This window comes from Harpia harpyja, chromosome 20 (genome assembly GCF_026419915.1).
Source record: "Harpia harpyja isolate bHarHar1 chromosome 20, bHarHar1 primary haplotype, whole genome shotgun sequence".
In the NCBI taxonomy this organism is placed as follows: Eukaryota; Metazoa; Chordata; class Aves; order Accipitriformes; family Accipitridae; genus Harpia; species Harpia harpyja.
The window spans coordinates 9090056-9105284 of record NC_068959.1 but is presented as its reverse complement, the minus strand read 5'-3'; the positions used below and the strand labels follow the sequence as shown (position 1 = coordinate 9105284).

Below are 15229 nucleotides of genomic sequence, written 5' to 3'. Positions count from 1 at the left end.
GGAGGCAGTGGGCTTGTTTTCTGCCTGCATTGCTGTGCTGCTTATGAGACTGAAAACAAAGCCTAGAAGTATGGTAAAAAGAAATGTTCCTGTAGGTGTGAAAGGGAAAATACCACAGCTGATGTTACACAAGCCTAGTTGTATGATGGCCTGAAGCAGAGCTGTTATATGAAAGGCTAGTCACAAACCCCAATTTTAAAACATGCAGATCATATCAGTAATGTGTATTACAACAGTCCGATAGTGTGAATCAAATGCTTAAAGACTACCTACAGTCTGTTTTTTATTCTGAAATGACTGCAAGAAAGAGCCAAGTTCTAGCTGCTGGCCAGACTTCTTGCTTTTTCTCTATTAAATGAGGCCATATAATTTTCCTCTGGGATACATTTGGCACTGGAGCTATTTAGGTCTGAACCTTCATCACTAAATTCAGGAGGATTTTTCTGTTCAGTTTAAGGAGAGAGGAATCAAGGTCACAGCACTGGAGAAAAACTGTTAAAAACAGATACTTCTCATCACTGATTTCTGGACACTGTTCATAAAATAAAAATAATCACCCTGATTTAACAACTGAACTTCAGCAGCACCAACTTGTATGCACTAGACTTAAATGAAAAATACAAAAACCCAGCTGCACATAAAATTTTAAAATGTTGAAGTTGTTATCATTTTACAGAGTATGAAATGGACTCATTTAATCTCAGTGATTCTTTTCTACTTTTGTAATTCTTTTTTCTGTTTGGTTCATCTTTTCTGTTTGCTACTTAGGAAAAAAAAAGAAACAATTAATTACTTACAGGGGTAAAAGGAAAGAAAGCAAAAATTGGGAAGTACTCCTTAAAAAATGGAAGGCAAGATACCTGGGAGGAAATTACATTTTGATAATTTTCCCAGGAGTCAATTTTGAAAGACAAATCCCGTTTTTAACTACAGCTTCCCAGGCTTTAGAAATGGTTAACATATTGTTGCTACTGAGTACCACACTTTGCATTTCTAGCATGGGGGCACTGCAAATACGCTGCTGTTAAGGCTGAGTTTCATAACTACTCACTGCTTAAATCACAACACATTTACAGGCAGCTGATGCGGAGTTTGCCTGTACTGGGGAAGGATTTGGCCGCTGCCTGCCGTGGCAGTGCTGGGTGCTGCCCATGCAGCTACGCAGAGCTGCATCTCCTGCGGGTGCTGTGAAGTTCCTGCCAACACGCTTCTTAATGGGGGTTAATTCATGAATTATTTCATTGTCAGTTTGCTAGAAATTCCAAATTCAGGCCAAGAACTGCAGCTGAAGTTCAGCTGAAAGGTGTCTTTTTTTTTTTTTTTTTAAAAAGTGCAAACAGTCCAAAACCCAGCAAGCGAGAAGAAGACAGTGCGTGCCCACCCAACAGTACTGAGTGAACTTATTTGGAGCCTGGTAAACAGTAGCGCCTGCAAACTGGTAAACAAGTATCCCTACAGCCTGGATTTTGGCAGTGTCTCAGCTGCGAGGACTGGGCTCAAACTCTCTGTGCCCTTGGAAGGCACGCACATCTTTTCAGCCGGATTGAATTCTTGCTATTCGTTCAGATAATGAGCCTCAATCAATGCTCTCATTTACTGACAAAATCCAGGGCGAACAAATTCATATTTAAAACCTAGCTCCTGCAAAATGCCCTCAGAAGTGATTGCCTGGCATGTGTAGAGTCACCCATGAGCATCTGATTAGTTAGCCAATTAAAATAAAACTGATGGATCATTAAAGCAGCCAGAGGTTTTCAAGAGGCTTTCTGTGAGTTGGTCCACGCTGCTGGTTTGTTTTTTTTTTTTTTTTTTAAATTATTATTTTTTTGCAGGCAGACTTGAGCTTGTGCTCCCTACACTGTGTGCAGGTGGGGGCTTGTTCCCAAATGCACGCACCCGGCTCTGGTCCCTTTCGGAAAACCTCGAGTTCTTGCTGGTTTGGAGCACAAGCAGCACCAGATCCCCTCTCTTCGAGAGGTTTATTGTGCTTAGGCAGGACCTCAGTGCCTGCAACATTTCTTGGCTGTGAGTCTCTAATGCTAGGACAAGGGTGAGAAGTTCAACAAAACTGTAAGCAAGATGGTAACTCAACTTTCCCCAAAGGGAAGATTTTTTTGTTTTGCTGACGACAGGTTTTCTTCTGACAGCCATCCGTCGAGATCCACGTTCCAGCCTCTACAGCGTTTTTGGCATGAATATACCCAGGGCTTGATGCTGTGAAATGGATCACTAGTGTGATCCAGTCTGGCATATCCTACGGACATACAGAAATACAGACATATTCTACAGACATATCCTATCCATATCCTACAGACATATGAAAGTTTGAGGTCTAATTAATGTTTGCCATGCTCAAACAAACAAAAAACCCTCAACATCTCTTTCCTTCTTAACAATCATTATTTTATTAATATATTTTACAAGATTGCAGTTGAAATCATTTAAATACAAATTTTTTTTATACAGAAAGTGTAATAAAGTTAAAATAGTTCCTTGTGTAATTCATAGCATTATTGCAATGCTTACAAAATTTTGCATAGAGTGTGCAAGGATTGATGTTATTTGATACAAAAAAGCTTTATATTTTCCCACACAACCACACACATACATAAATTAAAAAGAAAAAAGCCAAACAAATCTGAATTTCTTAATGAGAACTGTGATAAGACTTTAAATTCATTTTGTCCTGTTTACATGACCAAGGTCATTGGTGGTTATCAGAGTAGAGGTCAGACAAGGTATTTTACCATCACAGATGAAAACTGCTATAGCATATGGGTCATGCCTTTTATGCTGCTGCTGTAGATGAACTGGGTTTTGCTTCAACTCGCACTGAATGTTGTTTTGCTGCTGGGTCTACCTACACAGAGCATTTGTTGGGTTAATATCAACAACTCTATTGCCATTCACGCACAAGGAAACTGATTCAAATAAGGGGTGGGCAAAAAAAACCCAAAACCAAAACCCAAAGGGATCTGAGTCAGATCCAGCAGATCAATCCCTTCCCTGCTCCCAAACTACTACACAGTGCAGATCCAGACCGAGATCTGGGTCGCAGCTCAGGAAAAGCTCCGACCTAGGGAGGAATCCAGGTGTGAATGCTGTCAGCTGAGCCCTTCTTCAATAAACATAGTACATGATAATTGCTCAGAACTGCTCTTTATGAGGTTTCTGGCATGCTCTTACTCTGCTGAGCAAGGGCAGGATTTGTTCACCTTCTGTGCTCGCTCCGATAACCCGCAAAAGGGGACAAGAAAGTGAATTCCTCCAGCAGCGCCTGCCCTGTGAAAGCCACTCTGCAAACAGTGCAGCCCTGCCCTACCCCCAGCGGGACCCCCCGGCAGACCCCCGGTGCCTGCCCGGCGAGACCTTCCGCTTCACACGTTACCCACCAAACCACCAGCTGAACTCCAGCGTGGTCAGCGGGGGTGGCAAGGAATGAAGCTGGATGAACATGCCTCCATTTTCAGGTAGCGGCTTGAGCTGGCAGCGATGGGAAGACTTGCCGCAGCTCCTGATCTGGCGCCCATGGGATAAGGAAACCCCGGAGGCAGGAGGAGTCCCCTGTCCCATGGTGGCCCTGGGAGCACCCAGGCTGTAGTTTAGACAGGGCAGCCAAACTCTTCCTTTTGATTTCACAAAAGGTGCTAAACCTGTAGGGCCAAACCCTCAGGCTACCAGCAAGTTAAACGGAACCAAATCCTGATTTACACCAGCTACAGAGTCAAATCCCCCGTGCTGTGAAGGGCCCTGTTGCACTGCTCCAGCCCAGGCTCCCAAGGTGGGCATCACGCCTCGCTGCTATTTCTAGTGCAGAGGACCCGGCAATGGGATGGAGATAAACGAGAAAGGGCAAAGCCACCCACCAGCCACCCCCACCCCACAGGCTTCCCGAGTGGAGGCAGTGTACCGGGGTACCATCCCCGCGGCATCCCCGCAGATGCTGTACAGGTATTACCAGCACAAAGCAGAGGTGGCTTCAAGAGCTACTCGGCTGCGCCTTATGGAGTTACTGCCAATGCTTTCAAGGTGGTCAAAGGCTTGTTAGAACAGCAACCAACAACTACCAGCATTATTTATACGACTCAGACTGCAGATACATATCATCTGTAAAATCATTAATACTGCTGAAGTGTTTCATTATCCATTCTGTCAGTAATAGCACTGATACCGAGTGCACAAGCCCCGAGGAGGACCCAGATGAAGACAAAATTATCAGGCTCTGGTTTAGCGAAGGAGCTAACTCCCTGCTCTAAGGCAGCTACCCTAGAGAAATCTAGCCGTAGTGTTGGGGGGTGGCGGTGTTTGCAGCTAAGTAAGTGTGGGAGAAACTCTAACGGCAACATTTTTTCAACTACAATCCAGCCTTCGATAAAAATAGAACCGCCCACAAATAATTATTCTTTTGCTCTCCAGTGTGAGCCTGCCTCAAGATGTTTCAAGGACTCCATTATGAGGAAGTTTTTAAAAGACCAAAGAACCTACATTGCTTTAGAAAGTGATAATGCATTTAGCAGTAGCAGGCTTCAGAATGCTTTATCTCCTATCGGCGGTTAAGGCTTTTGAATGGGGCAAAAATGTGAGAGTACAATGCAATTTAAAATTCCTGTTACATGCAAAGATGCACATGACCTGTGCTTTGCAATGGGCTATTCCAATAATGGCAGATATGTTAGAAAAGGTGAGACTTTCCGTTTGGGTAGGACCTGATGAAAGGCTCCAAAAAGTCCTTTTTAATCTCAGAAGAAAAGACTGTTTAACTAAGGCTGCATGTTTTTTAGCTGAAGCATTTGGTAGCAGGGCACAATGTAAATGTAACACTTTCGCACACATTTATTTCTCCTTCTGATATTTTCTCTTGCTGGCAGAAAGACTCAACCAACTAAATGCAAGACAAACATACAATTACATATCACTTCACAGTGGACATATCCTTCCTATTTTTTAATACTGGTTAAAAACTAAGAAAAGCTCAGTCCATGGAGATGAGTTGCCTCAAAGGAAAGCTGGCTTCCTCTGAACAGGCAGCCCATCGCTACCAACTGGTGGCAGAAAATCCCAGCTACCGCGTGGCTTTGAGCTGTAATAAGGTGAGACATTTCCTGGGAGTGACACCAGTGTTAACTTTCCTGCAGGAATTATACTTGTAGCAAATTAATTTTTAAGGGACTCACACCTCTAGTTTAAAGTGACTTGGATGGGAAATCTCGGTGGTGCCCTATGATTATATTTTCTTCTTCGCCTTGGATAAAAATCCTGCAGCTTTAAATATCCATCTTTTCCTGTATAAAGAAAGTGTGTCGCTTTTCACAAGGGCACAATACAATTCAAGTGGTAGGACAAGAGAGTCTGAAATGATAAAGCCTCAGGGTTGTATGTGCATAACCATGGGCTTCTCAACCACAGAAGACTTAAAAGCTTTCTAAATACCAGCTATTTATTATAATTTCCATCGAAGCCCCAAGCCACTGTGGTTACTGTGGACAGAAACAACACCCTAGCAATCTTGAACAGCCCAAGCTGTAAGTGGTTTCAGTGACAGTAATTCCACTGTGCACCATGAAAGATCAAGGATAATTGCTATCATATTTAGTAAAATGGATGTTATTAATTTAAAGTATAATAGTGTAAACAGAGAAGTTTGCTGCATTACTGTGATTAGGGTGATGTCACTCGTCATTTCTTCCCCTTCCCTCCTACCTGCCTCGTTTAATTCACTCCACTCTTGCTTAAATAATCTCATCAGCGCCACATCAGTGTTTAACTGCGCTCCACTCACAGCTGTGAACTCAGCTACATCAGCTGTGAAAACACAGCCATTGCCATGCAGAATTTACCCGAAAGTCCCCAATTCCACCTTAGTGCCACTGCTACATGCAGGTTTTGCTTTTTGGGGGTATGTGAGAGCAGAGAAGTGACACGATGGGGATTCAGGGGCTGCTGGCCACCTGCATGCAGCCCCCTGTGTGGCAGGACACCAGCTACCCAAATATTACACAGCAATTTCAGAACTGAGGAAAAAGGTTAAAATGGGGAAAAAGGAAATGTTGCCAGGATTGCCTTCCTCAACAGTAGTGGCAATAAAAAGGCTGGTATTTTCACATTCAAAAAGCACCAATCCAGTGCTTGGCAAAGCTTTGCAGGAATGTGCCCTGCGCTTGCTGGGGTGAATTCTGGATGATGACATTTCAAAATTTAAAATGTCAGCCATAAAAAAAAAAGAAAAAAGAGCACAGCCTCTAACTTTTTTTGTTTTTGCTGTATGCACTTTTAAAATGAAATCATTATGGCACAGTTACTCTTCTTCACCGAGCAGCTACTGGAGTTCCTGATCTGCTAGTGCTCGAGTGCAGGTAAGTGAACAGCCAGTAGCATTTACTCAGTTTATTTATACTTTCAGCCCAGGATGATGTCTTTTAGCGTTCTGGGCTATTTCTTCACATTTCACATTTCAGGTAACCTTGCCCTCTGCACACATTTAAAGATTTTTGACATTATTTCCTTTTCTGCCCATTAACGAAGTGAGAGTCTTCCTGCCATTTTACTCTCTCAAATGCAGCTTTACGATAAACCTGTATTTTTCCTGCCCGGTTCAAAAAAGCACCATTAAAGTTAACTCATTTCAGGCGTGAGGGCAATCAGAGAAGGGATGAATTTCTGTAAGTCTTTGGTCTTTGTCTCACTCTCTTTTGCAATGTGAAACTTAAAGCCATAACAACAAATAAAAGAAAATTGGCTTTTGTTGTAAACAAGTGTACATAAGTGTGTGTGTGTGTATATATGTGTGTGCGCATCTTATGACAACAAAAGCTAACTTCCTTTAAGAACATCTGTATTTGCAAACTAGGTATGATGTGAACTAACCCGACATCTTCACAAGTTCACAGGAATCTCTCTTTAACCTTGGAGCAATTTCTAGGGAGGGTTTTTTTATTTGGACATCATTTTGCTATACCGTATATTGCAGATGGTATTTTTAGGCTTATGCCTTAAACTTTTTTGTTTGTGCAATGTGACATTTATGATTAAAGGAGAAAAAAACCCCTCCTAAAATACAGCTGTTTGACAGCACATGACTGAGATAACCAAATAGAAATCACTCTGGCACATGCTTAGTTTTCTAAAAACGTATACTTAGGAGAGGCCTTATACATAGTTACCGGCTTCCCCTTTTGATGACTTCCTTTAGTGTTAACATTTCTTTGTACTCTTAAGCTACCCTTTTCACTGACTACTGGGTAACATACTTCAAAAAGTGTAACTAATAAAAAAACCCAACCCCAAAAAACCCACAGGGAAACTTCGAAAATAGATACAGTTGTATAGTCAGTATCAGGATCTCTGCTTTTGCTAATTGCAAAGTCTTTCTGTTTTAGAAAAAACATCCTAACTCACCTATGCCAGCAGAGGGATCATACACTACAAATGGATAAGGTACTGGCGTACAGGTGAGCACTGACAGTCATTTTCCTGACTGCTTACTGAAGTGTTGCATTTAAGCAAATTTAACAAAGTCCTGAAGCCCTATAAAGTTAAGAGTTACAACACATAAACTCATTTACGAATCCTGCAGCATTCATGGTTGCCTAAGGTGTATTGACATTAGTATCACAGTCCCTTGATGAGCATTTCAGCGGGGTTTTAGTGCTCACAGCTGCAATGCAGACCCGCACGCAGTGCCGAGGCAGGGTTCGGTCCCGCAGCCACCCCAAGGGCTGGCAGTGTTTCCACTGCCCTTGGTGCCCTGAATTGTCAACTGTCCAGCTCCTGTCCCAGCTCAGGCCACGAAGTCATCGGCATCTCTTCCACTGAGCTCAGTAGAAATGAATTCACCATCCACCCCAGCTTTGCCTTAGTGTTGGGAGGTAAAACTAAACTCTGGTTTGAGATAAATGCCATGACCCCCAATAGCAAATGCTCAATTGAACTAAGCTGCAGGCCCGATTCACAAAGAAATACACAAACCCTTCTTCGTTTTTGGCATTTTATCGATGGCAGGTAGAGCATACGCATGAAATTCCAGCCAGGGAGGCTCTAATTTAAATGGACTCAGGGAGAACCAACCCGTACAGGTACAGCAACTGTGAGGGATTTCTGGGCAAGGCAGGAGGAAAATGGACTCTCGTGCGTTTGTCTTGTCCAACAGGTGAGTCAGTCACTCCACAACAGCCCCCAACAACAAAGTATGAGATAGCTGCATGTGTCTGCGCGCTGCTTTTTAAACAAAATGCCCTTCCCCCCCCCCCCCCCCCAGGATCTCGGACACGCAGTCCTGTTTGCTCTGGTTTGCCACTCACTGAACAGCAGGGGACTAATCATGTGGCCAACACAAGCGCAGGCAGCACCATCTAAACTGCTGTCTTAAAAGTCAAGTGGGGCTCAAATGATTTACAAGTCTCTATACGGGTTCAATCTTTCTAGCAGCAATTCCTCGTCTTTCAACACAACATATAATTTTATGCTTAAGATGGAAACATGATTGTAAAATGCATTGAAGCAACTAGAATTCCTTTGTGTAGACATAATTCAGGTACCCTTTGTTCACCTCAGAGAAGCATCTGCAGGGATGGCAGAGATGTGTAAGGTTGCTCCCTAACAGCTCCCCCATGGAAATTCATACCAAAATAAATTGCTGAATGTCCTTAAGCAGTTTCATGGCCTTCGTGATACGAGAAGGTGATAACCTCACCCAAGACCACAGCTGAGAAGACCAGCCACTCAAAATTAATTTGCTGGGACAGAAATCCTCAGCAGAGCAGCCAAAGGGTGCACTGGGATGAGGACTGAGCCACCGGCCTCTTGGGAGTGGAGCATGGAAATGGATGCAGCATCCCTGCTGGGTCAGTCCTTGCCTTTCGCACCAACATTAATACTCTCAGGGACGGAAAACTTAATGCGACTCGTTTTCTGTACAGGCTACTCTTCCTGCAGCACGTGTCTTCACAACTGCTCAGATGGGATTTGTTTATGAGCTGGGCCGTGCTTGCTATAAGGTTTGTGATTGGTATTAAATGAAACAGGGAAAAAAAAATTCTACAGTAGATATAGGACTATGAATGGGACTTCAGTTGTGGTCCCAGAGGTAACGTACACAGTATTTTGCTATATTTAAAATGGTAAAAAAAAAGTCTGTATCACTCTAGGTGCCCCTACAGTCTTAATGCATTTCATTAATATCTGTTTTAGTTTGCACAACCAGTTCCCAAGACACCCTCCTGTCCCTCCCCCCAAATAAACTAGTTTTAATAACAAGATAAATATGATGTGCTTCTCCTTGCTGAGTGCATTGACTTAAGGCATAGGCACAATTCCCCTCTTTGAACAGAGATGGTATAGTCCTGTGTCCCAATACAATTGTTATCCTGGGTGACCCTTTGCATTCAAATGTTGACTCAAGACATAATAATTACAGGAATCATTCATTAACAAATAGTTTGAATTCATTAATTAATTGGAAAGCATTACTGAAATAAAAATAGATCATTCAATCCTCTTTCAGGAATAAATTTTATGGAAGTGCTGCTTTGTTAGGCAGCAACACATCTAATCTAAACTCCATAGAAATCTTTCCTTTGAGTCCAGTCAGTTTTGGATTAAGCCAGAATTGTTCATTTAAGAAAAAAAAAAAAAATCAAACCCTGGTACTCTCCAGACCACAAGAAAATATGTGGAAATCTGTAAAAAAGTAATGGGCTAAATTATTTGTAAAGATTTCTGTCAGCTACATTTTATCTTGAAGATTGCTTGAAGAATACCAGCCTTGCTTAGATATCATTAGGGATGGGCACAGATCTATCATATTTGCACATGAGGTAATATTTTCAAAAGTATCTCAGTGGCTTAGAAACCTTGCTGTCCTCGTGAGATTTACTGTGACTTGGATACTTTTGCTGTAATTGGTATATTTTTTTTCAAGGATTTTTATATGCATGTGGATGCAATTATGGGTCAGAATTCAATGATCTGGGCTTTTCTTGTTATTTTTCAAAACTTGAACAGTGGACATAATGTTACCAGATCGGATTTCATGTTTTATCCTGCCAGTAAATGACTCTAGACTTTAAAATAAGGAAAAATGCAACCATGAGAAGATTCAACCACTGAGTTTTTGGGGCTCAAATTCTAGAGGAACCAGCATCCAAAACCCTTGCTTTCCAGTAATCTGGCTTTGTCACAATCTTTATAAATCCTTAAAAAGGTCTGTTCCTTTGTCAGCATCTCTGATATTTGCAGTCTCCACCAAATCTAAGTGACCTTGGACTGTATATCCTGAAAAGAAAGATGACAAAAATTCTGGCATAGCATCTACATTACACACCTAATTTGTGTGAATTTCTCTGTTTCTATGGGTAGAATAGGTAATTTTCTCTGTTTCTGTAGGTATTGATAGGCAATGTTCAAATCTTAAATCTTCACACCTTCACACCAAATCTTTTCAAAGTTAAAGGTGCTAATGGAGAGTGTGTAGGGTGATCCAAGACACCTGTTAACTAAGGAGGTTCAGGATTTTTCTATTCAGTCCAACTTTCACAACTTTTTTCCTTCCAAGAACTAAATGCAATGCCAGTTTTGTTAGCACTGAGATAACTTCAGGTTAGGGTTAGAGCTGATGTGTCACATCTGAATAGCACAAGGCATCCTTGCCCATGCACAGGCAAGTCTCAAACCCCTTCAGAAAAATACATGATTATTCCAGCAAGAAGATCTGGACTTTTCTACTGGCCAAGTGCAATCCATCTCTCCCATGAGGGAGCCATGCTTCAGGTGAAAATGAAAGAGTGTTAATTTAACCTTAGGTATCTTGGATCACTCTTAGGTGATCAGTACAGCACATCTGGCTGTTTTGTTGGTTTGTTTTTTTTTTTTTTATGCCACTGATTTAATGGCGCAAAAATAATCAGAGATGCTTCTCTCCCCTTTGTATGTTGGTGGGTCTACATTGGTTCCAGGGTCTTGCCCAGCCAGCAACCCCAATGCTCTGAGAACATGATCAAAACCAAGGGGTGATCATTAGACTATATTCATACAGAAGGGACCAGGGGAGCATCAAATCCAATTCAGCAGATTGTACCAGTAAATTTTGGTGTGGGAAAAAGAAATGCTACACAAATGTAACAGGGTCACCCTGGGATTCCTTGTACTGAAACATCATTTTACACAGAGGATATATATATTTTATATATATATTTTTATATATATATTCACACACACGCGCGCGCGCACACAAAAAAAGTCTTTGATAGGCTTTCTGTGTTCTAATAAAAATAGTTGGCAGCTGCAATCTGTGAGACCAGAACTGGCTTTTGTGCTGCCCGCGATGCCCCACCGCAAATTGTCTCTCAAAAGCAGACGCTTGTATTTATCTGGCAGGTCGAGCTAGTGCCTGCCTGAGACAGAAATAACCTCCCATTGGGACACACACAGAGCTCGTAGATTTTTTGCCTGGACCCTGCAGAAGAGGAAGATCCTTGAGGCAAGTTAGGTAGTTTGATTTTTGCAGAATTCAACGTTATCTGAAGTGGGAGGTGGGGAAAGAGAGAAAAAGAGAGAGAATTAGTGGAGAGCTGTTATTTTTGTTCTTGTGTTTAAAGAAGCTTCCTTCAGACAACTCAGCTGATACACAGACTGGGTAGGCAAGTGTATTAGGATGGGAAGGTCAGATGCAAATCTGGGTGAGCATATTATCTGCCTTTATCATGAGCCACCTAAGACCTCCAGTTTGGTTCTGCTAATCTACCCACCGTGTCTTCTTGGCTCATAGCTTCCTGGGGCACCTCTGTGTTCGAGTTAACCCAACCAGAGGCACCCCACTGCTAGGTGGGGAGCGTGTATGGTTCACGTCCACACAACGACTCCGCTCCTCCACTGGGACTTCTGGCACTGTGATCCCATTGCCAGTTATGCTTGCAGGCTCACAGCACTGACTTTTATGTATATTTTATGTATATGTGTAACACTTTTATGTATATTAAAAATAACTTAAATGCTGTAACAGACCTGAATTTCTCCTTATAAAACAGAACATAAAAGTGAACATGTGGCAGCTCTTAGACACATGGCAGCTACAGGGGAGTGCTCTAACATCACTGAGAAGAGCACAGTAAGATAACCTGCACACCAGAATATTACAGGGCGACTGACAGTATTTGCTCTTATTTTGCAATTACAGTAAGAGTCTCCAGTTTTAGTATCCAACCATCTGTTTTCCAGAGACAGGTCAATATATGCATTTTAAAAGCAACTTAGTGTTAAAAACATTAAGGCAACTGCTTGCAGTAGTGAAATGCCTTGGATTTAAATTGCAGTATTTTAGGTAGGGGTTTTTTTGTATTTTTGAGTTTTTTTGTTAACACCTGTGGTCTGGGTTCGGAATGTCTTAAAATGCAAATGTTTAGAAATAACAAGAATTGCAATAAAAACCCCATTCTATTTATTACACCTGACACTAAGACAGGAAAACATTAGCTTATGTTGGGGCCCTGTTGCTGGGAGGTTTGCGTTCAATGGGAAGCTCCCCCTGCCAAGGCTCTCGGTGGGTTCCCCAGCAGTCCTCAGTCACGTCCTTCGGTGTCTTCCATCATTGTGGCAGGAGGAGGGGATGAGGACCACGTGCCCATGTATTTTTGAGACACCAGAAGAGGCTTAACTCAACACCTATTTTACTTTTGTTCTGTGTTACCAGTTTTAGTTATTCTCTCTCCCCCTTTGGAAGTTTCCCCAGGGCAACAACCTGTGTCTTCTAATGTTCCCTTTCCTTCCAAAATGAAAACATCAGCTACAAAAGCTTTTCAGATCAATGCCAATGAATTAAGCTCTTCTTATACTAAAATGTATGATAAAAGATTTCATTATGTTGGCCAAGTAAATCTTGTTTTAAAGTGACAAGGAAACAAAGAATTTAGGAGCACTGTGTATTTTACAGCCACATAAATCTGCTTGAACAACAGATGCTATTATCCAAGCACTTTAAAAATAATGAATCAGCCAGCCTTTGCCACAGAGTGAGTCTCGTTTGCATATGATATGTTCAATCACTGCTAGCAGAAACTAAGCTAGGAAGGCCTGCTGCACCAGTGCTTTCACACCAGTCTTTCAAATGCAGCATCTCGGTGACTCAGAAGGTTACAAATCTGCAGGAGATCTGTGGCTTGGTTTGTTTTTGCTGCTGCATTTGACGTCCTTCACTTACCTCTCCGTCTTTGGACTCCAGCCTGAGCTCTGTCCTGCACGTGGCTTTCAAGCTGCCGGCCTCGGCGTTGATCTCGATGCCTTTTGGAGCCTCCATCACCAGCGCGCGCGTAGGCGACTCCAGTCTGTAACAGAAAGGGCAGTTACAGAGCACGGTGCATTGAATATTCAGGCTCAGTCTCAGGCTGTCGTCTTGCACAGCCTGACTGCCCATTGCACGGCACCTGAGGACCTACTGATGTTCAGATCCACGCCTGGTTTGGTCAGTGGAAAGAATTCACGCACAATGTGGTAAAACACATCACAAATCCAACCTGCTAAGATTTTGTATCAACTTTGCTACGCTGGGTCAAGATGCAAGGTGCAATAAAGTTTCCCCCATGATCAGCTTGCTCATATGCAAGTTCAGGTTTCTACCTAATCAGTGCTAATGGGGGATATTGGCGAAGCAGTATACCTACACAGAGAGTGCAAGCACTCTTCTTCCTCAAACCACTTTTCAGGTAGGAACAAATTAGTTCTCCTGACTCCCTATAATGTGAGGTCTGGAAGGATTTAAGGACATAAGGATACCGATGAAAACAACCAGGCTGAAGACCCCCAAATTCCTGGCCTCCAGTCCTACGCTTACATCCCACTGCTCACAGCCATGCCCCCCTCTGCAGTGCTTCAACCCCTCCTAACCATGGATACACCACACAGGGATCTGACAACCCTGTTATAGCACTAACACAGCCAAACCTTTTAGTTCAGGCAATTGGGGTTAATGCTGCAAGATGTGGAAGTGCAAGGTTCAGTCTTCCTTGCTGATTATCCATTCATAGTTCTTGTATTATACTTGTCTCTTCTCTTCTTTATAATACAGGCTCTTATTACTTTCTGTATTGAAAATGATAATAAAAACCAATTCTCCCTCTTTGGGAATATCCTCTTAGTTGATTTTATCACCATTTATTTACTGTACTGTCACAAAATCTAGACTATGATCTCCCCAGGTGAAGCAGGCAGGCGAACTGGAACAGAAAGCCCTCTGCTTAGACTGCTTTGGGCAGGCAGCACTAACAAAACCAAAGCACAGGGCAGCACACAACCACCAAGCTTACTTGGGCAGCTTTTAGGATTTGCTTGCATTACTGCAGTGGCACTTCAGCTGTTTCTCTGCTCTTCATATGTAATCATTTGTGCAAGTAAGTGTGTTCTTAAATGGACTCCTGCTGGTACTGAGACAACATTACAGGAGACTGAGGGAATTCAGCTGTATTTATTGCAGCCAACAGTTCAATAAAGCAAAGGCAAGGCTCCCTCTGTGTGGCACTTTTCAAGTTACGACCTTCCCTCTTGTTGGTGTCTTCATATTGCTGCTTTTCGAATACCCTTCCCTCAAGACCCCGAACTCATCCATAATTTCCTAGCTGACTCAACTAAATCTACATTTCAGGGAAGAACTGAGGCATACACAGCCCGAGGAATGAGCATGGTCTCATGGTTAGCAGCCTCTGCACAATCTTTCTGAGCTGCTTTTTGTTTGCTCTCTGCAGGGAAGCTACATCTTACATAAACCTTCTTCTGATCCCTCCACTGGTATCACCCCTTGGCTGGTTCCTGTACAAGGAACCTAAGGTTAAGACTAGTGCTACTCACTTTTTTTTCCCCTGATTGAATTGCAGATTGCATAGAGGAGAAAAAGCTTGCAAAGAATGATTGACATTAAAAGTGCTACCTGGCATATGATTTCCTCTGACCTTCCAATCGCAATAACTGCCTTTCCAATATCTTTTAGAATTTCTTTATGGTAAAAATAACCACAGCACACAGCCCTAGGGCTCTGGCACATGCGCTCTGGTGGCTTTCATTACGGTGGCTTAACACGCTCTGTGCCCCACATTCTCCCTGGAGATTTCTGCCCAGGGTTACAGTATGCTCTCATCCTTGGTGGTGCAGCTCACAAGCTGGTATCTACCCCGAAAAATGAAGGACAGTCTGCTTGCACTAAGCCCCCAGGATCTGAGCTGCAGCGGCTGGGATGCAGGCACATATACCT

General features: G+C 42.6%; 1 protein-coding gene across 9 annotated transcripts in view; it reads right to left on the bottom strand.

The window, feature by feature from the left end:
* Window positions 1–2884: 2884 nt before the first annotated feature.
* SGCD (sarcoglycan delta) overlaps window positions 2885–15229 on the bottom strand; it is a 356822-nt gene continuing 344477 nt past the window's right edge. For all 9 annotated transcript variants that reach the window (XM_052816477.1, XM_052816474.1, XM_052816482.1 and 6 more), the window contains 2 exons: window positions 13190–13313; window positions 2885–11513 (listed from right to left, as the gene is read on the bottom strand). In XM_052816477.1, the coding sequence (XP_052672437.1) occupies window positions 11340–11513; window positions 13190–13313 (298 nt within the window). In that variant the 3' untranslated portion in view covers window positions 2885–11339. The remainder of the gene's footprint in view (window positions 11514–13189; window positions 13314–15229) is intronic.